Source organism: Coregonus lavaretus (genome assembly GCF_964263955.1).
Source record: "Coregonus lavaretus genome assembly, chromosome: 26".
Lineage (NCBI taxonomy): Eukaryota > Metazoa > Chordata > Actinopteri > Salmoniformes > Salmonidae > Coregonus > Coregonus lavaretus.
Genome location: NC_140013.1, coordinates 18,499,952 through 18,524,700, shown reverse-complemented (window position 1 = coordinate 18,524,700; position 24,749 = coordinate 18,499,952). Strand labels below are relative to the sequence as shown.

General features: G+C 42.4%; 2 protein-coding genes across 3 annotated transcripts in view; one reads left to right on the top strand and one right to left on the bottom strand.

Annotated features, from left to right (window-relative positions):
- Positions 1-24,749, top strand: part of LOC311101415 (neurobeachin-like) — a gene marked incomplete at both ends in the record, with an annotated part of 295,001 nt that overhangs the window by 189,203 nt on the left and 81,049 nt on the right. For both annotated transcript variants that reach the window (XM_084142549.1, XM_084142550.1), the window contains one exon: positions 7,249-7,385. In XM_084142549.1, coding sequence (XP_083998675.1) covers positions 7,249-7,385 — 137 coding nt within the window. The remainder of the gene's footprint in view (positions 1-7,248; positions 7,386-24,749) is intronic.
- LOC311101416 (putative nucleotidyltransferase MAB21L1) lies at positions 8,287-10,198 on the bottom strand (the record flags this gene model as incomplete). The annotated part of the gene is made up of 1 exon (XM_084142551.1): positions 8,287-10,198. One exon carries the CDS (start codon positions 10,196-10,198, stop codon positions 9,119-9,121), a length of 1,080 nt encoding a protein of 359 aa, XP_083998677.1. The 3' UTR covers positions 8,287-9,118.

Here is a 24,749-nt window from a genome sequence, read left to right as displayed (position 1 = left end):
TTGTATACATATAAGTGGGTTGCGTTTGAGGGTTGGTGTCAGGTTAAAGGAGTTTCTCTTTTTCAGAGCTCTTTGGTGGACATTTTTATGTTCTTGCAAGACCTTTTTGAGCAAGGACTTTGTTTTTACCACATTGAAGGTTCATATGGAAGCCATCTCGGTTTGTCATGTAGGGATTGCCGGCTCTACCCCGGGGTGACATCCTTTGGTGCTCCCGTTCCTGAAAGGCGTGCGTCGGCTCAGACCAGTGTCTAAGCCTATGGCACCGACCTGGAACTGGCTTTGGTCCAGGATGCTCTGTGTGAGCCTCCGTTTGAATCATTGGAGTCTTTGAACCCGAAGGTCCTTTCCTACAAGACTGCCCTGCTCATGGCCTTGGAGTCTGCCAAACGCATTGGGGATCTCCACTCACTATCAATACACCCTTCCTGTTTGGAATTTGCGCATGGCGACTCCAAAGTGATGGTACCTCCTAATGCAGCTTTTGCTCCCAGGGTTATGCCTGTCTTACAGGTCCCTGGCTTTCGAGCTGTTCCCTTTCTTACCTCCTCTGTTTGCTTCCAGTAAACAACGGAGGTTGCATGGCCTGTGTCCGGTGCACGCTTTACTCACGTATATGGATAGGACCAAGGATATCCGCATTTGTGACCAGCTTTCTGTCAGTTTCGCTAATTCAGCTCGGTAGTGCGCCTTCTAAGCAGCGTCTTTCTCATTGGATTGTGGCGGCTATCTCCCTGACATATGACAGCAAAGGACAAGAGTTGCCTAGCAGTGTGCGTGCTCACTCCACTAGGGGTGTGGCAGCTTCTTGGGCATTGTTCAGGGTTATGACGATTGGTGATATCTGTGCTGCAGTGTGTTGGGGTTCCCCACATACCTTGTAAATGCTCCCAGTGTGGCTCATAGTGTTCTTATGGCTGGGTCCGGAAGTGGGTGTTAGGCAGTGTGCAGGTTGCGCATTTGTCCGGGTTACCACAGTTCCCTGTAGGTTTGAGCCTTGGGCTGCCTTGTGGTGTGGTAGCGTGTAAAGTGCACATTATCAGCGTTACCACAGTTTCCTGTGGGTTTGAGCCTTGGGCTGCCGTGGTTCATCGATGCTGGTCGATGCTATGCAGCGCGAGTCTGCGCTTTACAAAGTCAAGGTAGGTGTTTCTTTGTTTTGGGCTTGTGGTTCCTTGTTAGAGTTCTGAAATGTCATGCTCGCAAGGTAAGTATTGTTCTTGTAACTGTGGGGTCTATGGACTTGAGTGCATAGCCAAGTTGCAGCAGGTTCTGGTTCCCTATATGGGTCAGTGCGCATAGCCAAGTTGCAGCAGGTTCTGGTTCCCTATATGGGTCTCTGACAGTTTCTCGAGTAAGTATTAGGGAAAAAGGTGGCTTCTGTAACCCCTTTTTGGAGCCGGTGGAACCTGTGTGTGCTTGGGCTGCCGTGGGTCTCCTAGTTTGGTATCCTCTGAGCCGGCTTGAGGCGTGATTTTATGTCCCCATAGTATGTTATACCGAGTGACCGACTGAAAGGGAACCTACAGTTATGAATATAACTACTGTTCCCTGAAGGAGGGAATGAGGTATAACACATTTTGGCCCCGTCCGTCAGGGGGTTTGGGCGCGCTGAAGAGCGGTACTGAATTGAGGAAATGAATGCGAGCCCCGGTATTATAGCCAGGAAGGCGGGGCTTCCGAGGGCTGGCTCGGCATCCATTGGCCCATTGGCCGTGATTTCAGTTTTCTTCAGGTGAATATGATTGGTCGTTGACTCCCCATAGTATGTTATACCTCATTCCCTCCTTCAGGGAACAGTAGTTATATTCATAACTGTACTATTTATTGTCTTCATTAAAACATCTGATGGTGTTTTGCCCAATAGCTCAGGTTATTGAAATACCTTATTGGTCTGAGCCTGCCCAGTCAGGAATGTCTCTGCTAACAATAGAGTTATCCAAAACCCTTAGAGTGTTTTAGTATTCTCATAGTGTTCTCACAGTGTTCTCATACTGTTCTCCAACCCACCTCCTGGTTATATGGCACCAGGCTCCAGCTATGTGGGCCAAACTCTCCAGTCAGAACTGTGCTTTCTGCTGCTTTAGGCATAATTGCCTTGGCCTCACAGGGGATAGTTATCCAGAGTTCAGTCTGGTTGTGAATATAGATCAAGAGGAGCTGTTCAACGGTCCGATACACTATCTGAATGCTGCAAACAACTGGAGCCTGAAATAAGAGCAGCAGGCTGTGGTGGTTTTATGCCTGATGCAAGCGTTTTACTGTAAAACAATAGCGGATCCTGGCAGCCATCATAAATTCCTGAAACGTTTACTATGTTCCAATCACAAGGATTATAAGGCAGCAAATGGACTGAGGGAGAATCTGGTTGCTGTGCCTCCCCTGTCAAGCTCACAGACCTTCTAAAAAAAACGTTGTTGTTTTTTCTGAGGAGAAAATGTCATCCTAAGACAGTTGAGAAAATAATAAAGAAAATATGATATACTGTAGCTGCTGTTTCTTTTAAAAGATAATAGTTTACTGGTATGTTGGCATTCTGACACAGTGAATTATAATTGTATCTATAGTGTTGCCATGTAAGTGGATGTAGCTTTAGAGACATGCAATGACTGGCTTCTGTCCAGAATCTCAAGAGGTACGATCAGGCTTTTACGTAGTGGCTGTGGGCGGCATTGTCCTTAAAGCCCCAATGCAGTCTTTGTAATTTTATTTTTAAATCATCACTGTATATCTAATAAATCACTCTGTGTTTATTTCATGAAAATAACTCCAAAACGTGTGTGGGCGTTAGGAAACAAATGTGAAGATATTTACATACACTGCCCTGATTAGCGGATAGGATGGGAGCCAAAAGTTCCATCCCACCTGAACAGGCTGAATTCCAGGCATTTTCTTTCAAACAGCTCTTCCACAAAAAGGGCGTTATCATCATCTTCACAATTTCAGAGTGTTATTTCGACCTCAGTGTGGAAATATCATTAAAAAAACTGGAATATCACATTTTAAATGTACTGCCCTTTAAAAGTCCAATGCAGCCGTTTTTATCTCAATATCAAATGTGATTGTTTTCAATTAAAATGGTAAAAAGAAACAAAAATAGCTTCTTGGCAAAGAACAATTTCTCAAACAATAATTTTGCTAGGACTGTCTTTGAGTGGTCTGAGTGGGGAGGGGAAAATAGAAAACGAGCTGTTATTGGCAGAGAGGTTTCAAACGCTCTTTCTTATTGGCCAATTAACTCATTTATCGCCTGGTGATGTCACCGGGCAGGCCAAAACTCCATCCCACCAAAACAGGCTGAAATTTCAGGCAGTCTTTTCAAACAGCTCTTACACTGAAAGGGCATTATCATAATTTTCACAATTTCACAGTATTATATATATATATATATATATATGGGTGGCAGGTAGCTTAGTGGTTAAGAGCGTTGTGCCAGTAACCGAAAGGTCACTGGTTCTAATCCCCGAGCCGACTAGGTGAAAAATCTGTCGACGTGCCCTTGAGCAAGGCACTGAACCCTAATTGCTGCTGTAAGTCGCGCTGGATAAGAGTGTCTGCTAAATGACTAAAATGTAAAATGTATATAAAACATAGGAAAATCACGTTTTTGACTGCACTGGCCTTTAAAAATAAAGAAACACCATCCAAAATCAACTGGACCAGTTACAATGAGTACAGAAAATTCTAAATGGAACCTTTCTTTATCCAGGTACATAATTTAGAACCTATTATCAATTCCAACCTTATTAAAAATGTTGGTCAAAACATGTATTTTTGGAACGTTCAAAAACCTTTCAAAAACCTTTTATTTTTATTTGTATATTGCAGCATGGTAAAGTTAAAGGTATGTTCACGTTCTGACCAGCAGGGGAGCCCTAGCTATCTCATACTGACCATTTGGAAGTGCTGGACATTAAGTAGTGTTCTGTCTATGTGCTCTATATCTATACACTCTCTCTCTGCCCTGAGCAGTCTAACTGGGAGATCATCCCTGTGTGTTGACAGCCTTTCTCCTCTTCCTCTTTCTCTTTCTTTCTCTCTTGCCCTCTCACTCTGTCTCTCCCCCATCTCTCTCTCTCTCTCTTCCTCTTCCTCCTCTCTCTCTCTCTCCTCCTGCCAACCAACCATCAGGTCAGTGTCTGCTGCCAGAGGGGGCGTGGCTTACCCTCGGCCCAGCTAGCTATGGGGCCGGGCCTGCCCTGTGGTTACCAAACCCATGATTAGTTTCACTCCCCCTGAACACTGGCAACACCGTCTGCTCTCACTGGCATCAACACACTCCTTTTGTCTACTCATCTGTAACCCAAATCTCAAGGAGAGGAGAGGAGAGGAGAGGATGGAAGAGGGAAAGGGAGGTGTTGTGTTTAGATAGTGGCTGTTTACTGTTTTAGTTGAGATATTAATGATCTTAACTGACAGACCTTTGAATGGACCAGTCAAAGACAGGCTGTACTCTCTCAAGGAGGCATTATCATGCCCTAACGAGGGGAGTGCACCGTTATCATATCTCTCTCTGTCTCGGTCGCTCTCTGTCTCTCTCTGTCTCTCTCTCTCGCTCTCTCTCTGGCATAATTTTATCCCTTACATGGGTAATAATTAGCCTTATGAGTGCAAGATAATATTGTCATAAATACTTAGACAAAACCTCATAAAATAGTACAGTGCTCAGGATGTTTTGAATTACTTATAATATCACTGACTACATTGCATGTTTAGGAAATGACTACTATAATCTTTCTTGCATATATGATAAGAAGTGGAACTGTTTTAGGCTGGGTCCTTAATTGCACCCTAATGGCCTATGTGCCCTGGTCGAAAATAGTGCCCTATAAAGGTAAGTCTTAGACTTATTCAAGCCTTTGAGAGGCATGTTGGGCAATCTGGATTTTGGGAGAATGAACAGTGCTGTTTTAATTATGACACTACCCAGAATGCCTTGTGTCTGTGTAGCAGTGCAGCAGTGACATCACTGTGACAGTCTTCATCAGACCAGACTGTTTATCAGTTTACCTTCCCCATAGACATACAAGACTAGAGTACATATAAAATAGAACTGTAACACTAAGAAACTAGGACTATGTAATAGAATATTATAACTGGAATTATTTTTGCTAGAAATTGAATGGTTTGCTCCATGTACAATTTAAATATAATTTTGAGGACCATATGCGTAAAAGGAGTGTGTGTGTTAATATATAATATAAATATTATTACTACTATAACTATTTTTTAAGGACATTCTAAGAAAACCACTCCAAAAATATAGCGTTATATCGCATGTATTAACCGAATCCAGTCCTTTGGCATATGGAAACCTGTATCATTTATTATTATTGTGTAAAGGTTTTAATACTAACTCCTAATTATGGAGTATCCCTAGAGGGATTACAGCTAAATCCCGTCCCTGTAGCGCAGTGGATCCAGTGGATTAAGGCTGTATTGTCTCTCTCTGTACCAGAGTCCCTTCAGGCCACAACACAATGGTTCTGTACCCTCCAACGTCTTATTATTCTCTCTTTCTCTCCGAGGGGGAGTAGACTAGAGGTCTTGGAATAGACAGTTTATGTTGCAGAAAGACAAACCCTTCAGATTGATGGGAATCTCTTGCAACAGCATCGACTGTAAAACAATATCTGTCCGTTTACTGAGACGTTGGCCTAATTCTCTGTTCAAATGTAGCCTAACATGGGGCGGGTTTAATATTTGTCTAAATGTGGAAACAACATTAAGAACAAGTGTCATTACAAGATAATTACATAGGCTAATAAATATGACAGTGATAAATATGAGTATTAGAATAATAATTAATGTTTGATCACGTTTCGTTTCATTTTCAAAAGCATGGCTTTCAATTCTGTGAGCACATCGCAGTTATTATATTGTATAATGCATTATATGTCAGTGTATTTTGTAGTATCTATTCATTAATATGTTGTGAGGCATATTAGGGTCAAATGTTCTCATAGGCCTACAATAGCCTACAACTGCAACGTTATTAGACCCGGGATATTGCATGTTTACTACAGCTTGTAAAGCACATGTTAAACGGTGATAGTGTAATCAGATAAGATCAGTTTAATACAGGCAGAGAGTTTATTACAGGCAGCTAGGGCAGGCAGAGAGAAAGCGTAGGAAAGCCGATTCCACTATTCATGAACGCTCCGTGAGCACAATGAAAGAGCGCCCAGGGAATTGAAACCAAAATCCACTTGTAATCTTGCAACAGTATCGGGCATAATTGGCTGAGGAGCACAAGATTAAGATTGATGAGAAATTAAAGTGGCTCTTTGGAGTTCACGCGATCGATAAATATCCCAATTTCAAAAGCATTCATTTGAGCTCGAGACAAATCACTGGAGCCGCGCGCCTCAGCGATACTGATCCAAATAGAACATAGAACATGGAGGGAGAGGCAGAGGACAGGAGGAGAGATGGAGATGAGGGGTGGAGACAGAAAGAGAGATTGCATGTGATCCCGTCAGCTGACCAAGGGTCAAAAAGCCATCGTAAAAATACTGAACGGATATTGTCAGCACAAATATAAACGCTTTTATTTTCCCTCAAATAAAGTTTTTCTAAAACATTTAATTAGTTTAGGATGCTATGCATATTGAAACAGTAATTTGGGGTGGTGTTGTGTCTCTCTTTTAGTGGCCCCAGTTGTCGTTATAGTAACTGATATAATTGTTATGAAACATATCAGTATGCAAATATGCATAATAATAATAATACGGATATTGTCATAAGTGACCAGTCATCATATTGGCAAGCGATCCTCCATCTCTGGTTTAGTTCTGATAGGCCATATGACACTGCTGGCCTTATTGCACCGCACGCGCCTTTAGTTAAAATGGTTATTACTTATGTAAATTAGCTTCATATAGTTTTGTAAGCCTAGAATGTATATAGGCCTATATGCTTGTTGAATAGGCCGAATAGCGATTTGGTTCAAAATAACCTGTTTTATAGCCAGAACGAATAATTCGAGTTTGCATTTTTTTTTATTACTCTGAATGAAGACATGTTACCATGATAATTAAGAACCGTGCATGTGCCCAAATTAAGAAGAAATTGTAGAATTTGCATCCTAGACATTACATCGTCTCAATATCTTCTCTGACTAAATCGAAGTATAGTCAAATTTGATAATAATTCACAATCAAACAAATCAAATTATTTGTTAGGAATTGTTAAAGACCATATATTGTTTGTCCTTATATCTGATGCACCATGTATTACGCATTATAGGCCCAGTGGTCCTCAGCACCCCGGCCCAGCTCGTGGCCCCGGTAATAGTGGCGCGAGGGACGCTCTCCATCACGACGACCGAGATCTATTTCGAAGTGGATGAGGATGACCCCTCCTTCAAACGGCTTGACTCCACGGTAAGTCCAACCGCTACTTTCCCTTTCTGTTTGATATGCGATTACCCCACAAGCTTTTGTTCACGTTCAAGTTCACTTTACTGACTCATGTTCATGTTTAGGCTGGGCCCGCATAGACCCCAGGTTCCTTTCTTGTGCAAGACACAAAATGTGATTTAGAGATGAAAACAATTATCCAGGTTCACCCATGTGCAACAATTCAACCATTAGGAGATAGTGGAGCATTTTAGATTATTTGGTCTAATTGGAACGTTGTGCCATCTGGATTCCCAGAATGTAGACGAGCCTTAAGCATACCCAGGCCTAGGCTTATACGAGCGCGAGGCTCCACCTGAAGAGAACCTGACCTGTAGGCCTACAATATTTTACACATTTATTGATATTCTGATCCCCTCAAAACCTGAAAATCCATGTCATCAAACGAGAGCCTACGAGGTCTGTTCGATTTTAGACCAATATTATCATTGTTTATAAATATAGAGACTGTGTATGGAAATGGGATAACCACTTGTACTATTAGGCTAATACTAACGTTGTAACCTAGACATTTTCACAATTAAGCGTTCAATTTTGCGCAGTCTTCGTGTAGAAATATAGGCCTAATGTCTAACCCCAACCGTACCTCTCATACATTTGTTTTTCCCTATAAAAAGCTTTTAATTTGACAGCCTATTATTATAACGTAGACAACCTGATAGATACAATATGGAGGGTAGGCCTTTAGCCGGAACTAATAGAGATATGACAAACTATGTTTGCGTAATTTAAAATGGGTTAAACACTAGGCCTATAAAATACCCATGTATGGTGCCGACAATAAATATGCCCTATATGTGATAAAAAAAAAAAAATACAAGTTATACATTTCATTAATCATGATTGGGACACAAATATTACATAGGTCGTTTTTATTAGGCTAACTCTTTAAATTAGTTCAGAGACAGGAATAAAAAATCAGATCACAAATGTTATAATCCAGTGTATTTCAAGTGCATTTTTTCTTTTCAATTAGACTGTATTTATATATATATTCTTATTTTCAGGTTTGATCATGTAAGCAAGGTACAAACAAAAATGATCGAGTATACTTTAAATAAGAATTCAAGTATGTATATTTATGGAATGTTTTTTTTAAAAACGTAACAGATAATACCATCAAAATGTAAACTTTCAAAATTAGAAAATGTCCACTTACAACAGATACAGCAGACTATCACTGAAATGAATATACTAATGTATTTTCTACCAGATAAAAAAATGTTCAGGCGTTTTACTTTAAAAGGTGGAATTGATCTCCTAAGTTTACATGTCACAGAACAACATTCACCATTTCAGACCACTGGAATCACAACCTATGAATGTATTTACAGTAGAAATTGTACAGTTATTTTGTCAAGGCTTGTATGGGGGCTTTATTTTAAAGCGTTTAAGCAAATAAACGATTTAGACAACTGTGGGCATGGAGAGAAATAACGAAAGATTAACACTGAATTGTAACCTAACCTTGAATGTGGATTGATGGTAGGACATCACAGAATATAATTAAGAGAAGGGTCATATTTGACTAAATGTCATAAAAATGATCTCAGAGTAAACGTCTTCATCATCAGAGGATAGTCACATTTTACAAGACCGTGAATAAAACAGGGGTGCAGTGATCATTTCTGTCCATAGTTCTTTGATACATCACCAGGCCTCTCACTGACTCTTCTTCACTATAACACACATTTACCTCAGAGTTTCTCCAAGCTTTTGGGGTTGGTCAGAATCTCTCTCGCCAGTCGCCAGGTCTGTTTGGCTGCATTTTCTAGAGCAGAATGAGGTTTCCCCTGGAACAGGTCTAGATTAGGCAGGAAGTAATGGGGACACCTCCTGCACTGCAAACACGAAATAAGCTGCAATAGAATCCCGTTCAAACGGTCCCCGAGGTTGTTCTCGTCCCAGTCAGACTCCCGTGGATGTTTTTCACACTCATAAGAAACCAGAGTCTTCATGTGGTAGTTGTTGAGGGGTGTCCCAGGCAGCTCAAGGTGCCGGTCCCGTAACGTCTTAAGGACCGACAGACATTTCTTCCTGCAGCCTCCCAGGAGTAGGCGGTTCTCGGCCTCGCCGAACTGCAGGACCCAGGCGTCGCTCTCTGCCGAACTTTGTTTTCCGTTCAACGAGTAGCACTCTTTAGAGAGAAGGTTGAATCCCTCGGCCTTTACCTCGGCTACCCTGTTGGGCCCTGGCCAGGGGATGTGCGGTAGGGGCCAGTGCGCTGCGCTGCGGGGCCAGATCCCGGTACATTTGAAAGCCGGGGTGATCTGAACGATGTATCTGTCTCTGATGCGTAACTTCACCTCGCTGGTGTCAGACACCATTTTGACAACATCTCTATAGCTGCATTTATCCACGGCCTGCGCCACTAGGGTCTGAAATCTGGAGCGGATCTTGCGCGCAGAGAGGTAGCCGGAGGCGGTGATGAATTCTACCCAGAGAGACATGCTCCTCTTGCGGCCGTCGCTCAGCTTGAGCACGGCGCAGCCCGGCAGAGACCCATCATCCACGAAGTTAAACACCCCCATCTGGTTGAGGTAGAGCACCACCTCGAACTCCGTGGGGGAGATGACCTCTAGCCCCTCGAAGCGGTTGTCCATCTCATTGAGAGAGCTGATGAAGCGGGGCTCCTGCACCTCCACCTCCTTCAAGACGTCCGACACCACCTTGCACACCTCCCGGATGGTCTTGGAGATGGCCGCCTTCCGAGATTGGCATTTCTCCTGGTAGTATTTGTTGAGGTGGTACACCAGCTTGGCCTGGGCGGCTATCATGTTAGGGCAGAGATCCGGGTTGTAGACCGGAGTCTCGCAGTAAGCCGACGGATCCAACGCGGCTGTTTGTACGGGAGCCAATTTTAGAGAAAAAAGAACGCTATTAAAAAGAAAAAAAATGTGTTCCAAAAGACCCAACCCAGCCTGTTGCTAGTTGGGGCACATGCGTAATAATCTCGCCGGTCTAAATCATAAGCTTTTGCATTGAACTGCAGTTGGAAAAAGTATGTCCTTCGATTTGCGAATAATTATCAAAAGTCCATATTACACCTTCTCACGTCAGTAGTCAAAAGAACCTCGTCTTTGTTTTTGTTATTTCTCTAATCACTGCTGTAGTTATGGATCCGCATGTGAAAGTGCGCGGTGCTGTCTGTGTGTGTGTGTGTGTGTGTGTGTGTGTGAGAGGGCGTCGTGGAGGCGGCTGAGTCTTTCTGTGTTTAACAGCCCGGACGCTCTTCGGGAAATTATAAAGGGAGGGTTAGGAATGGGGATGTCCAATCGCCATCTGATTCGTCACCGCCTCCAGTTAATCGACAACAAATTAATCCCCCGGTTTTATATACAATTTAAACTAAAGGTAGTAATGTCGAGGATCGGAAGTCCACCTACGCATTGGGGAGAGAAAAAACAGAGCCCTTTTCTGCTTTCTTTCAGGCTGTCTTTTTGACATTTTAACGGATTTTCTTCAACTGCTCATTTTAGACTGCTTGGTTGTATGTTACTTTAGGTAGGCTATAAAATATGACAATGTTTTGCTTATATATTTGTTTTGAATAAAACATATTTTAGGTTGTATTTTTCTTGTGTTTATTATTCTTATTTTCTCTGATTATCGTTTTGTTTTATTCTTGTAGATTAGATTAGTGTGTCTGTATTGTCCACAGCCTCAGGACGGTACCTGATCTAATATTAGACACGACGACTTAAATGACAGATTTGATGACAGTCGTTGCGTGGGGTTATGTCTTTATTTATTTTTTGCTCTGACAGACGATTCGCACTGCTAAATCTATTCTACAGGGACATTTCAAATAGCAATTTGGAATGCAGTGTCCGAAGAAAAAAATATCCTACTGCATGTTGAAATAGCCTATATTATATGGATTTACATCTTTAGCATATCAGTAGGCTAGGCTATTGTATAATTATTAGGCCTGTGAAATTACACGCATGGTTATTTTGACAATAATGCATGTATGCCTGAACATTGTAGTAGTTAAAAATAGTGGACCGGTTAATTTTCTCTGTTTTCTTTTCCAGCATAAATAGGCTAATGATAACATAAAGGCCCAATGCCCCTTAGAAGTTGATTGTTTTTACTTAGTGTTGTTGTATAGGCTATTCAACGCAAGAAAATAAATCTTCATGCCTACTTTTCAATTAAGACGTTTTTTAATTTGAATGTTCATATTTTTCGTTATTTCAATGTATGAAATAGGCCTACTATCCCTCATTAATTGAAGGATGAATTTGTCAAATTAAATAGGACACTCATCTTTTCAGTGGAGAAAAATAAAGATGCCATAGATATTTCCATTAGCTATACCACTGTTTTGTAAGACTGTAATCTATACATGTGTAGGCTTTTTAATATATTTCCAATATGAATTATTTTTCAGCATTGGTAAATGTTTTATTGAAAGCATCTTGTTAGTTTGTTGAAATACGTGATTCCGATTATTATATAGTCCACAATATTGTATAACAGCATCTTGTCAGCATTAACAGGTTGTGAACACAAGGTGTTCATAAGCAGGCCGTTACTGTTAATACTCGACAAATTATTGATGTTGTACATTGTAGACATCATTCCCGGTGAGTGTTGTGTGAGAGCAGTGTTTACAATTATCACGAATAGGATGATAGAACAAATTAAACAAAACAAAACAATTGCAACTAAAAAAAACAATACATTATTGTTATTATTATTATGATTATTACTTTAGCCTAATTATATATATAATTGAGTTGAGTAGGCCTAGTATTTTCTTCTGAAGGAAATTAGGCCTACATAGGTATTACTGCTACAGAAATACTCTTTAACTATTCCAATCGTATTACTAATATGAAACCGTTTATTATGTTATCAAGACCTCAGTAGAAGCAAGACACATTTATGCACAACACCAGTAAACTAGATATTTTTATGCAGACGAAGTTGCTGCACATTTCTGCACAGTAAAGAAGTCCCTCCCCCCACACCAAATCACTGAACAATCACTGTAGTTATCACCAAACCAAATCTCGGAACCATCTCTAGCTTTATAAGTAGTTATCATCGTGGCTTCCCATCTCAGAGGGTTCAGTATGAGCTTTGAAGAAGGCGTCAAATGGCAGAGTTGCAGAGAGCAGGTACGGAACACAAAGACGTTTACACTCATCTGCACAGAACCACAAATTATCAGGATAGACTGCACCTTGTCAGTTCCCAGTGTAGTCTGTCTGTCTGTCTGTGTGTGTGTGTGTGTGTGTGTGTGTGTGATGGATAGGTGTCTCCCACTATCATGCCAGCCGTTCTGGAGGTCTCTGTCAGCAGCATCAGCCCAATCATAATAATGTCCCACTGTTACCAAGCAGATATTACAGATATGACAACACATGGGGGTGCTGGGATAGACCTTGCCAGGAGAACACATCTTTACTCTAGGCCCATCTAAAGGTCTACAATGAAAATACTAATTCAAATTAAGTGTGAAATATAGTTGATAATATTCATAACCTTGACTATTATTTTAGATGAATAGTCAACAGAAATTGTTTGGTTAGATATTGACAAAACTAGGTACCAGCTACCACTTCCTAGTTTAGATTTTTCTTAGTCACTTTCCTGGAGTGTTTTGTGAATGTAGGACATTCTATACTGTAGATCAGCAGGTATATTGGCCTTTATTAGATCCAGACTAGTCTACAGTCTACTTCCAACTCCAAGTGTGTGTGTGTGTGTGTGTGTGTGTGTGTGTGTGTGTGTGTGTCAGTGTGGCCATGAGGCTGGTCATCCCTCTGCGTGATAGAGGAGGGGCTTTTCTTCAGGATTATCACCTCTTTAATCTAAAGCATGTGGCTGCTTATATCTAACAACTTGGACTACTCTACACAGATCTACATGTAAATGTTAATGCTTAGATCTAACAACCTGGACTACTCTACACAGATCTACATGTAAATGTTAATGCTTTGATCTAACAACCTGGACTACTCTACACAGATCTACATGTAAATGTTAATGCTTTGATCTAACAACCTGAGGTGCGTTCAGTTCGGTTCAACGTTTGCTACGTTGCGTGACGGTTTGTACTGAATGACACGTTTCCCCAAAACGGTGCACACCGTTCTTCAACAGCCTTTGAGGTACGTTTGTGTGTGAATTAAACGTTGCACACCGTTCTGAACACACCCCTGGTCTACTCTACACAAATCTACACTATATAGCAACCTGGTCTACACTACTATAGATCTACACTAACAACCTGTTCTACTCTACTCAGATCTACACTATCCTGCATGGTCTATGTGTTAGATCCACTATAGCAGATATGGGTTAGCGCCTATCTCTGACCCGGCCTAATTTCAATAGAACCTATTTCTAACACCACAGCCCAATGCATGACTGTAGTATGGGGCCTTTTTCGATTCTGACCCAGCCTAACATCAATCCAGTCACTGACCCTCCAGCTTTATGCATGATTGTGTAAATCAATACAATGACTTCTACTTCCTACCATGTGACCCATCCTCTCTGTGTAGAAGGCTTCTTTGTTTCCAGACCCGGCCTTTACTGCACTTCTCCTTTTCCCCTCCATTCTTCATTTTTCTCTTTCTCTTAGTAAGACTGATCCTCTCAGTGGTCTGGCATGGGGTCAACAGTTCTTGTCTAATAGCTGAAATGGCTTTGTGATGACACCATAGTTTATCACGCACACACACGGCCTGAAATGGACATGAGATATTTCAGTTTGACAATTACAAGTCTAGGTTGACAATACAACATACATTTTCGATGCCACAAATCCATCGCCCCAGACAGTGTAAACATTTACTATATAAAAATCAAGTTTTTATAAATTTACAGTACTGTGGTGCATGAAAGATACCATTAGTGTAAATGGTTAAGACCAAACCCAGCTAAAACCATAATAATATTAATTTTATTAAGACAGACCCAATTTATCTAAGACCATATTAACAATTTAAAAGTCACAATAGTAATTGTGGCATCTCATAATGTGGCCATTAAAGTAAACTAATTGAGGATATTAATAGTCAGTGTGTGTCTCTATTGATAATCCTGTTAGAACATGACAAATAGGGTCGTCCATGTTATTCTGTCATCTATCTCTGTGCATTATAGAGGACTGGGTATGGAGGGCAGCCAAGGAGAGGTTCAGTCACCAAATCAAATCCAGATTATACCAACAGTCTCTAATGGAGTGGCAGTGCAATAGGAATCAGATTAAGAGGGTGGCATTTAAGACGTGTGATCAGCATTAGGCCTCATACTGGGAGAAATAATACACTTAACCCTCTCGGGATAGGGACTCACTCTGACATGTCCCCCCACAAAATTAATTCATTTTTAATAATCTGAATATCATTATTCCAGACAATATGGTGTCTCTGTGGGGTAGCCCGTTAATTTCTGGGCCTTGTGCCTTCCACCCTCTGGATCCTCCCTACACCCCTACCCCCTCTGGATCTCCGACCCCCCTTTCTTTATCTGTTATACCCCCTCCTCGTGTCAGCAGCCTCCCTGTGTTAGCCTCCTCCCTCCCCTACTCTTTCTCAATTCATATTTCCTTGATTCCTCACATCCTCTGACCTCGCATCCTTCTCAAAACACATTGGAGAAAAAGGTCAGAGGGGAGGGACCTTGGACCTTCTCCTCCAATACGATTTAGGAGGAGGCAAGGACAATAGAGCCCTCCTGTCAGCAGCCTCTCTGTGTGAGTAGTGAGGAGCCAGGACAATACAGCCAGAGGCTCTGAAGGACCTTGTAGTGATCAGCTGAAGCCCAGGCTAGGTCCTATAGGCTACAGGCCATCAGGCTACAGCCCGGTGTGGTTACACAAAACACATCAGATGGAGAGAGAAAATACATAATAACAGATCTTTGGTGTGTATTTCCATGACAGAGGAGGAGAGAAAGAGGGAGAGAGAGAGCGAGAGGGAGAAGAGAGAGAAGAACAAGGGAAATTATGAAAATTAATGAATTATCTCAGCTCCTCCACCACCCGCCTCCCTCTTCTCCTCAATATGGAACGCTTGTCAGCCTTTCTGATGAATGACATGCATGTATTTGCATCAATTTAGCATTAATATAATTAAATATAATTTAGTTTTATTTGCCAACATGGCTTTGCATAATAACACAGAAAATGAGAGGTATTATCAGAGTTTATGCCATTTAAATAAGAGGATAACATTCTGTGAACGATCACACATTTTTCTGTTTTAGTATGTGCCCATTGCATTACTGTGTAAAAATGCTTAGGTTATGGTTGCATCTCAAATTGCACCCTATTCCCTTTATCGTGTACTACTTTTGACCAGGGTCCATGGTATTTTCTATATGTGCATTACATAGGGTGCCGTTTGTGATGCAGACTATGGCTTCCCCTGTCTGTATTATCACACAGATAAATGCTGTATCTGTTCTACATGACAGTATTAAGGTATTAGTAAGAGACAGGAGCAGTGTTCTGCTACATTATTATTCTGTTACCGGTTAATATCTCTGCTGTTGTTGTGAAGCTGTTAGAGCAGCAGCATTGTAAAGGCTTGTGGTTTGTTGTTAGAGCAGCAGCATTGTAAAGGCTTGTGGTTTGTTGTTAGAGCAGCAGCATTGTAAAGGCTTGTGGTTTGTTGTTAGAGCAGCAGCATTGTAAAGGCTTGTGGTTTGTTGTTAGAGCAGCAGCATTGTAAAGGCTTGTGGTTTGTTGTTAGAGCAGCAGCATTGTAAAGGCTTGTGGTTTGTTGTTAGAGCAGCAGCATTGTAAAGGCTTGTGGTTTGTTGTTAGAGCAGCAGCATTGTAAAGGCTTGTGGTTTGTTGTTAGAGCAGCAGCATTGTAAAGGCTTGTGGTTTGTTGTTAGAGCAGCAGCATTGTAAAGACTTGTGGTTTGATGTGGACTAGTTTATAGAATCATCTCCAGTCTGTTTTGCCAGAGAGAGGAAAGATGCCCCCTCATGTTTGTTTTTGTAATGTAATATGTACAGTACCAGTAAAAAGTTTGGACACACCTACTCATTCAAGGGTTTTAATTTATTTTTACTGTTTTTTACATTGTAGAATAATAGTGAAGACATCAAAACTATGAAATAACACATATGTAATCATGTAGTAACCAAAAAAGTGTTAAACAAATCTAAATATATTTGAGATTTGAGATTCTTCAAAGTAGCCACCCTTTGCCTTGATGACAGCTTTGCACACTATTAGCATTCTCTCAACCAGCTTCACCTGGAATGCTTTCCCAACAGTCTTGAAGGAGTTCCCACATATGCTGAGCACTTGTTGGCTGCTTTTCCTTCACTCTGCGGTCCGACTCATCCCAAACCATCTCAATTGGGTTGAGGGCGGGGGATTGTGGAGGCCAGGTCATCTGATGCAGCACTCCCTCACTCTCCTTCTTGGTAAAATAGCCCTTACACAGCCTGGAGGTGTGTTGGGTCATTGTCCTGTATACTTTTGAAAAGCATTCCAGGTGAAGCTGGCTGAGTGAATGCCAAGAGTGTGCAAAGCTGTCATCAAGGCAAAGGGTGGCTATTTGAAAAATATATATATATATATATATATATATATATTTTTGGGTTACTACATGATTCCATATGTGTTTTTTCATAGTTTTGATGTCTTCACTATTATTGGACAATGTAGAAAATAGTAAAAATAAAGAAAAACCCTTGAATGAGTAGGTGTGTCCAAACTTTTTACTGGTACTGTATATACAGTGGGGAGAACAAGTATTTGATACACTGCCGTATCAAATACTTGTTCTCCCCACTGTATATATATATATATAAGAACAAACATGAGGAGGCACCTTCCCTCTCCCTATACGGAGCGGAAGTCAACAAATTGTCTCATATATATAGAGTGGAAGGCAACAAAGCAACAGAGGCAGAGTGATTAATCGTAATGTGTAGGAAACGTCGCCTCTCCTGTCTAAAGGACACTGTAATCATTGGCCCACTGACCCTGTGTTACCTTTGATACTCCACCAGAGCATCTTTACTGCAGCCCAGGAGCCCATTATGAATCTCACAAAACATTAATTGCACAGCCCTTCTCTCCCTTCAACGCCATGTGTTACCAGTAGAAGAGCACACAGCAGAGCAGCAGAAAACAAAGACAAAGGGAGGGATAAAAGAGGATTGTGTTGTAATGAAATGCTGGTGGCTGGGTCCATGATGACATTAGGCCATGTTACCCAAATAAGGCCTGAAGGGTTCGTATTTGCCCGTGGTGGAGATGTGAAAAGCTGTGTGCCAACTGTCAGTGCCCAGCTAATGATGACAAATGTCTCTCTATGCAGATTGTAGTGACAGAGGGAGAGGAGAAGAGAGAGGGGAGCGAGAGAGAAGAGGGAAGGGAGATGGGGAGCAAGAGAGGGAGAAGGAGAGGTGGAAAAGAGGCAGAGGAGAGAGAGAGGAGAAGAGAGCGAGGGAAGGAGAGGAAAGAGAGAGAGGAGCTGAGAGAGTACCATAGAACAGAATGCTTGTGTGTTCATACTTGTGTCCTAACTTAAAAATAAACCTCCCTAACTGATGATGTGCCTGTTTGTCACGCCCTGGCTCTGGGGACTCTTTTATGTTGAGCCAGGGTGTGGATTTTCTATGTTATAGTTTTCTATGTTTTGTTCTAGATCGTTTAGATCTATGTTGGCCAGGGTGGTTCCCAATCAGAGGCAGCTGTAGCACGTTGTCTCTGATTGGGGACAATACTTAGGCAGCCTTTTGGCATGTTAGGTGGTGGGATCTTGTTCCGTAAGGTTTTGTGTATAACCTAGGACTTCATGTATCGTTTGTTTATTGTTTTGGTTCGTGTGTGTACCAAATAAAGAATGTACGCTTATCACGCTGCGCCTTGGTCTGCTTCATCTAATAACGATCGTGACACTGTTAGAACATAGTTAAGGCCTACCATAATATCTAGCAGTCCCTTCAGGATTCTCAAATTTCCTGCATATTATGCGAGGGGCTGCAAATTTGACCAATCACCATAGTACAAAGAGACAGCTTGCATTTTCAACCAATCACCGTACATTCACCGCATAATATGGTTCAATCAAGACACAGGTCAACAAACTTCTTCCCTTGTCAGCGTGTTTTCGCGACAAATGTCAAAAAATCTTTGCATATTGCCATGCAAAATGTCAGAATTGCAGCAAAAAAATATGTAGAGAGCGAGAGAGTAGGGTTAAGGCCTACCATTATATGTAGAGAGAGAGAGAGTAGGGTTAATGCCTACCATAATATGGAGAGAGAGAGAGAGTAGGGTTAAGGCCTACCATAATATGTAACGAGAGAGTGTGTGTGTGTGTGTGTGTGTGAGAGAAAGAAGGAGAGGGATGGGGAAGGGGAGAGAGAGAACCTACCTAGCGTCTGAGGCTAGTTCTAACAGTATAGTGTTTAGTGAACAGCAGCCATGATGATCATACGCTAGTTTCATGAGCCAGTGAAGGAAAACGGTGGCTATAATTATCTTATCTTTACCTGCCAAATTAAGATCTGTGTCAATAAGAATCTCAGAATGTAGATGTCTAGAATGTATTACAATATACAATGGGGAGAACAAGTATTTGGTACACTGCCGATTCTGCAGGTTTTCCTACTTACAAAGCATGTAGAGGTCTGTAATTTTTATCATAGGTACACTTCAATTGTGAGAGACGGAATCTAAAACTAAAATCCAGAAAATCACATTGTATGATTTTTAAGTAATTAATTTGCATTTTATTGCATGACATAAGTATTTGATCACCTACCAACCAGTAAGAATTCCGGCTCTCACAGACCTGTTAGTTTTTCTTTAAGAAGCCATCCTGTTCTCCACTCATTACCTGTATTAACTGCACCTGTTTGAACTTGTTACCCGTATAAAAGACACCTGTCCACACACTCAATCAAACAGACTCCAACCTCTCCACATTGGCCAAGACCAGAGAGCTGTGTAAGGACATCAGGGATAAAAGTGTAGACCTGCACAAGGCTGGGATGGGCTACAGGACAATAGGCAAGCAGCTTGGTGAGAAGGCAACAACTGTTGGCGTAATTATTAGAAAATGGAAGAAGTTCAAGATGACGGTCAATCACCCTCGGTCTGGGGCTCCATGCAAGATCTCACCTCGTGGGGCATCAATGATCATGAGGAAGGTGAGGGATCAGCCCAGAACTACACGGCAGGACCTGGTCAATGACCTGAAGAGAGCTGGGACCACAGTCTCAAAGAAAACCATTAGTAACACACTACGCCGTCATGGATTAAAATTCTGCAGCGCACGTAAGGTCCCCCTGCTCAAGCCAGCGCATGTCCAGGCCCGTCTGAAGTTTGCCAATGACCATCTGGATGATCCAGAGGAGGAATGGGAGAAGGTCATGTGGTCTGATGAGACAAAAATATAGCTTTTTGGTCTAAACTCCACTCGCCGTGTTTGGAGGAAGAAGAAGGATGAGTACAACCCCAAGAACACCATCCCAACCGTGAAGCATGGAGGTGGAAACATCATTCTTTGGGGATGCTTTTCTGCAAAGGGGACAGGACGACTGCACCGTATTGAGGGGAGGATGGCTGGGGCCATGTATCGCGAGATCTTGGCCAACAACCTCCTTCCCTCAGTAAGAGCATTGAAGATGGGTCGTGGCTGGGTCTTCCAGCATGACAACGATCCGAAACACACAGCCAGGGCAACTAAGGAGTGGCTCCGTAAGAAGCATCTCAAGGTCCTGGAGTGGCCTAGCCAGTCTCCAGACCTGAACCCAATAGAAAATCTTTGGAGGGAGCTGAAAGTCCGTATTGCCCAGCGACAGCCCCGAAACCTGAAGAATCTGGAGAAGGTCTGTATGGAGGTGTGGGCCAAAATCCCTGCTGCAGTGTGTGCAAACCTGGTCAAGACCTACAGGAAACGTATGATCTCTGTAATTGCAAACAAAGTTTTCTGTATTAAGTTCTGCTTTTCTGATGTATCAAATACTTATGTCATGCAATAAAATGCAAATTAATTACTTAAAAATCATACAATGTGATTTTCTGGATTTTTGTTTTAGATTCCGTCTCTCACAGTTGAAGTGTACCTATGATAAAAATTACAGACCTCTACATGCTTTGTAAGTAGGAAAACCTGCAAAATCGGCAGTGTATCAAATACTTGTTCTCCCCACTGTAGATGGTTGCCATGAACAACTGTCACATTAGTACACAGCACTTTGAAGTGCTTCTGTTGTTCTATTTAGACAACCGGTTAGAAGAAATACAGAGGGAACTTATACATATTATTTATGAAGAAATAAAGTTAATTTCTGTTCTTTATTCTCAGTAAATAAAGTACATTAATGTTCTTTAAATGAAGATCATTTGTTGAAACTTTTGACTCATAGTAAAGTGAGAAAATAGAATCCTGTTTTATACATTATTTGGTGCTACTGATAATCATGAAGTTATCCTAGGATATAATCAAACATATCTGCTGTTGTCTAGTAGTTAATATATATTTTGGCCTTTAATAATTGTACGATGCAAACTATAAAGTTTATAATAACGAAGAAATCAGCGCCCTGTTCTTGACGTCATGTGTGTAATTATTGTGATCTATAACATTGTGTGTCTGGTTAACAAAACCAAGATATCATAGGCTTCCCACACTTTAAAAAGCAGCTATTGTTGCAGAATACTCATAAATCTGATTTTATTTACCGTGACGTGCGGCCGACGCTAATAAAAGAGCAAAACCAGAGTGTTGCACGGACAGATTTACCCAATTTGTTGCCTGAATGGCTTTTGAAAGGAGTCCCAGTTCGTACAAAGGGAGCCTCCTTTTTGTTTGGTTTCCCCATCTGTGTCATCTGGTGGTCTGTGAGGGGATGTCTGGGTCAGGGTGGCGGGGGCGTGTGGGCGGGTTACGGGGCGCTCCCCTGCGTGGAAGCCAGTTGTTTTATAGACTGTGTGGAGTGGTCGGGGAGTTCATCAGTGAGCTGCTCTATTGTGCTCCAGCACAGCTGACACGTGTGAAGTGACTCCAGCATATTGACAGATCATTTCCATTAATGAAACTGGAGGAACCGCCTCGTTTCAGACGGTGATTTATAACCCAGGATTACAGAGCCCAGCTTCATCATCCTCTCAATGACACCAGGGGAGACTGCAGTCTCAAACGTGTGTCCCACATTCACCCAATAGCACCCAACTCATAGACAACTTTTAAAGATGATAAATTACAGGTTAAAAACAGTTGTAGCAACTCAGAAATATAGGTCTGATATCTATCCATCTGATATCCATATCCTGGCCAGTTTAAATACCAGACCTTGAATTCTGGAGAAAAACAAAGTTATTTGTGTAAAAACAGAATGTGTGGACCCTGTGTTGGCCACCCTACTGCTGCTAGCCCTAGCCCCAGTTACCCTACTGCTGCTAGCCCTAGCCCCAGTCACCCTACTGCTGTTAGCCCTAGCCCCAGTCACCCTACTGCTGCTAGCCCTAGCCCCAGTCACCCTACTGCTGCTAGCCCTAGCCCCAGTCACCCTACTGCTGCTAGCCCTAGCCCCAGTCACCCTACTGCTGCTAGCCCTAGCCCCAGTCACCCTACTGCTGCTAGCCCTAGCCCCAGTCACCCTACTGCTGCTAGCCCTAGCCCCAGTCACCCTACTGCTGCTAGCCCTAGCCCCAGTCACCCTACTGCTGCTAGCCCTAGCCCCAGTCACCCTACTGCTGCTAGCCCTAGCCCCAGTCACCCTACTGATGCTAGCCCTAGCCCCAGTCACCCTACTGCTGCTAGCCCTAGCCCCAGTCACCCTACTGCTGTTAGCCCTAGCCCCAGTCACCCTACCGCTGCTAGCCCTAGCCCCAGTCACCCTACTGCTGTTAGCCCTAGCCCCAGTCACCCTACTGCTGCTAGCCCTAGCCCCAGTCACCCTACTGCTGCTAGCCCTAGCCCCAGTCACCCTACTGCTGCTAGCCCTAGCCCCAGTCACCCTACTGCTGCTAGCCCTAGCCCCAGTCACCCTACTGCTGCTAGCCCTAGCCCCAGTCACCCTACTGCTGCTAGCCCTAGCCCCAGTCACCCTACTGCTGCTAGCCCTAGCCCCAATCACCCTACTGCTCTGCCACATGGAAGGCACATTTCCACACCTCCATTTTATGCTGCTGTCACCCTCCCTACGAGAGGAGAGTAGAGAGAGAGAGACTCACCCTGAGCGGATGCTCAGAGACATTTTGGCAGCAGAGACATTTTGTCTACTCTGATTAGTTCCGTATTTTTTTTTTCCACCTTTATTTAACCAGGTAAGCCAGTTGAGAACAAGTTCTCATTTACAACTGCGACCTGGCCAAGATAAAGCAAAGCAGTGCGATAAAAACAACAACACAGAGTTACTTGTGGTGAGCAGTGTAGAATATTAGCCTGTTACCACACACACACACAATGTGCAGCACAGACGGAAAGGATGCTACAATCAAATCTTTACCACCTCATCTCCATCCCAACCACTGAGACTGAGACAAAAGGCCATGAGGCAGGAAGCCAATTGCTTATTTCACACGCTAATTAACACGGATCAAACTGCATTATGGGGAAGGTTTGTCCCAGCCATCTGACATAGTTTAAAAGATCATCCTCACATTTAAATACCCCAATAGCCAGAGATATTCCAAAATGAAAAGCTTATAGCTCACCTCGGAAGCATCAGACATCAGGACTGTCTGTCTGTGTGTCTGTCAGACTGCCTGGTATCTGTCAGCTCTTATTGGGCCTCTAGACATGCTTGCGTGTGTGTGTGTGCAGCTTAGTATTCTGTCCTCCCACTGGGATATCTTCTATTGGCTTCATAAAAATAGTAATCTCTCTGACCTCTGTTAGAGCAAAACAAGAGATGGGCTGGAGCATACGGACATCAGGCTGACCCATGAAACAGTCATGATCCAGGAGGAGGAGGAGGAGGAGGAGGAGAAGAGGAGGAGGGGATGAAGAGGTGGAGGGGATGAGGAGGAGGTTCTGCTGACATGCAGGTTCCTGCCTCCAGGCGTTCACCTGATCTAGCTGTGCCCTGGGGCTGTAGAGAGAGACAGTTCAGCCTGATGGCTCCAGCCTGAAACATTGAAGAGCTCAGTACTGATTTATTTAGTCCAGCTCTGTAATTGGGGATGAGAAGGAGAGGAAGAGCGGATGAAAAGAGAAGAGAAGGGGATGATGACGAAGACAAAGGGAGCTGATTTGGTTTGAAAATAAAAAACAGCAGAACTTATTTAACGCAACAAGATGGGTGGGGGGGGGGTGCGGGGGGGTTTACGTTCCACCTTGTAATTATAATAATTGTATTATAGCGTCAGGTCTGTGGTTGTGGTGGTGTGTGTGTGTGTGTGTGTGTGTGTGTGTTTAGAGTTGGGGAGGTGTGTGTGTGTAGGGCTGGGGATGTATACACTGAGGGTACAAATCATTAGGAACAACGTCTCTTTCCATGATATAGACTGACCAGGTTAATACAAAGCTATTATCCTCTTTTATTCCTCCCTTTGTTTTTGTTTTCTGCTGCTCTGCTGTGTGCTCTTCTACTGGTAACACATGGCGTTGAAGGGAGAGAAGGGCTGTGCAATTAATGTGAGATTCATAATGGGCTCCTGGGCTGCAGTAAAGATGCTCTGGTGGAGAATCACAGGCTAACACAGGGTCAGTGGGCCAATGATTACGGTGTCCACCTTTAGACAGGAGAGGCGACGTTTCCTACACATGAAGATTAATCATTGCCTTTCACTCTATATATATGAGACGATTTGTTGCCTTCCACTCAGTATAGGGAGAGGGAAGGTGCCTCCTCATGTTTGTTCTTATATATATACAGTACCAGTCAAAAGTTTGGGACACACCTACTCATTCCAGGGTTTTTCTTAATTTTTACTATTTTCTACATTGTAGAATAATATTGAGGACATCAAAACTATGAAATTACACATATGGAATCATGTAGTAACCAAAAAAGTGTTAAACAAATCAAAATATATTTTATATTTGAGATTCTTCAAATAGCCACCCTTTGCCTTCATGACAGCTTTGTACACTCTTGACATTCTCTCAACCAGCTTCATGTGGTAGTCACCTGGAATGCATTTCAATTAACAGGTGTGCCTTGTTAAAAGTTAATTTGTGGAATGTCTTTCCTTCTTAATGCGTTTTAGCCAATCAGTTGTGTTGCGACAAGGCAGGGGTGGTATACAAAAAATAGCCCTATTCGGTAAAAGACCAAGTCCATATTATGTCAAGAACAGCTCAAATAAGCAAAGAGAAACGAAAGTCCATCATTACTTTAAGACGTGAAGGTCAGTCAATCCGGAAAATGTCAAGAAC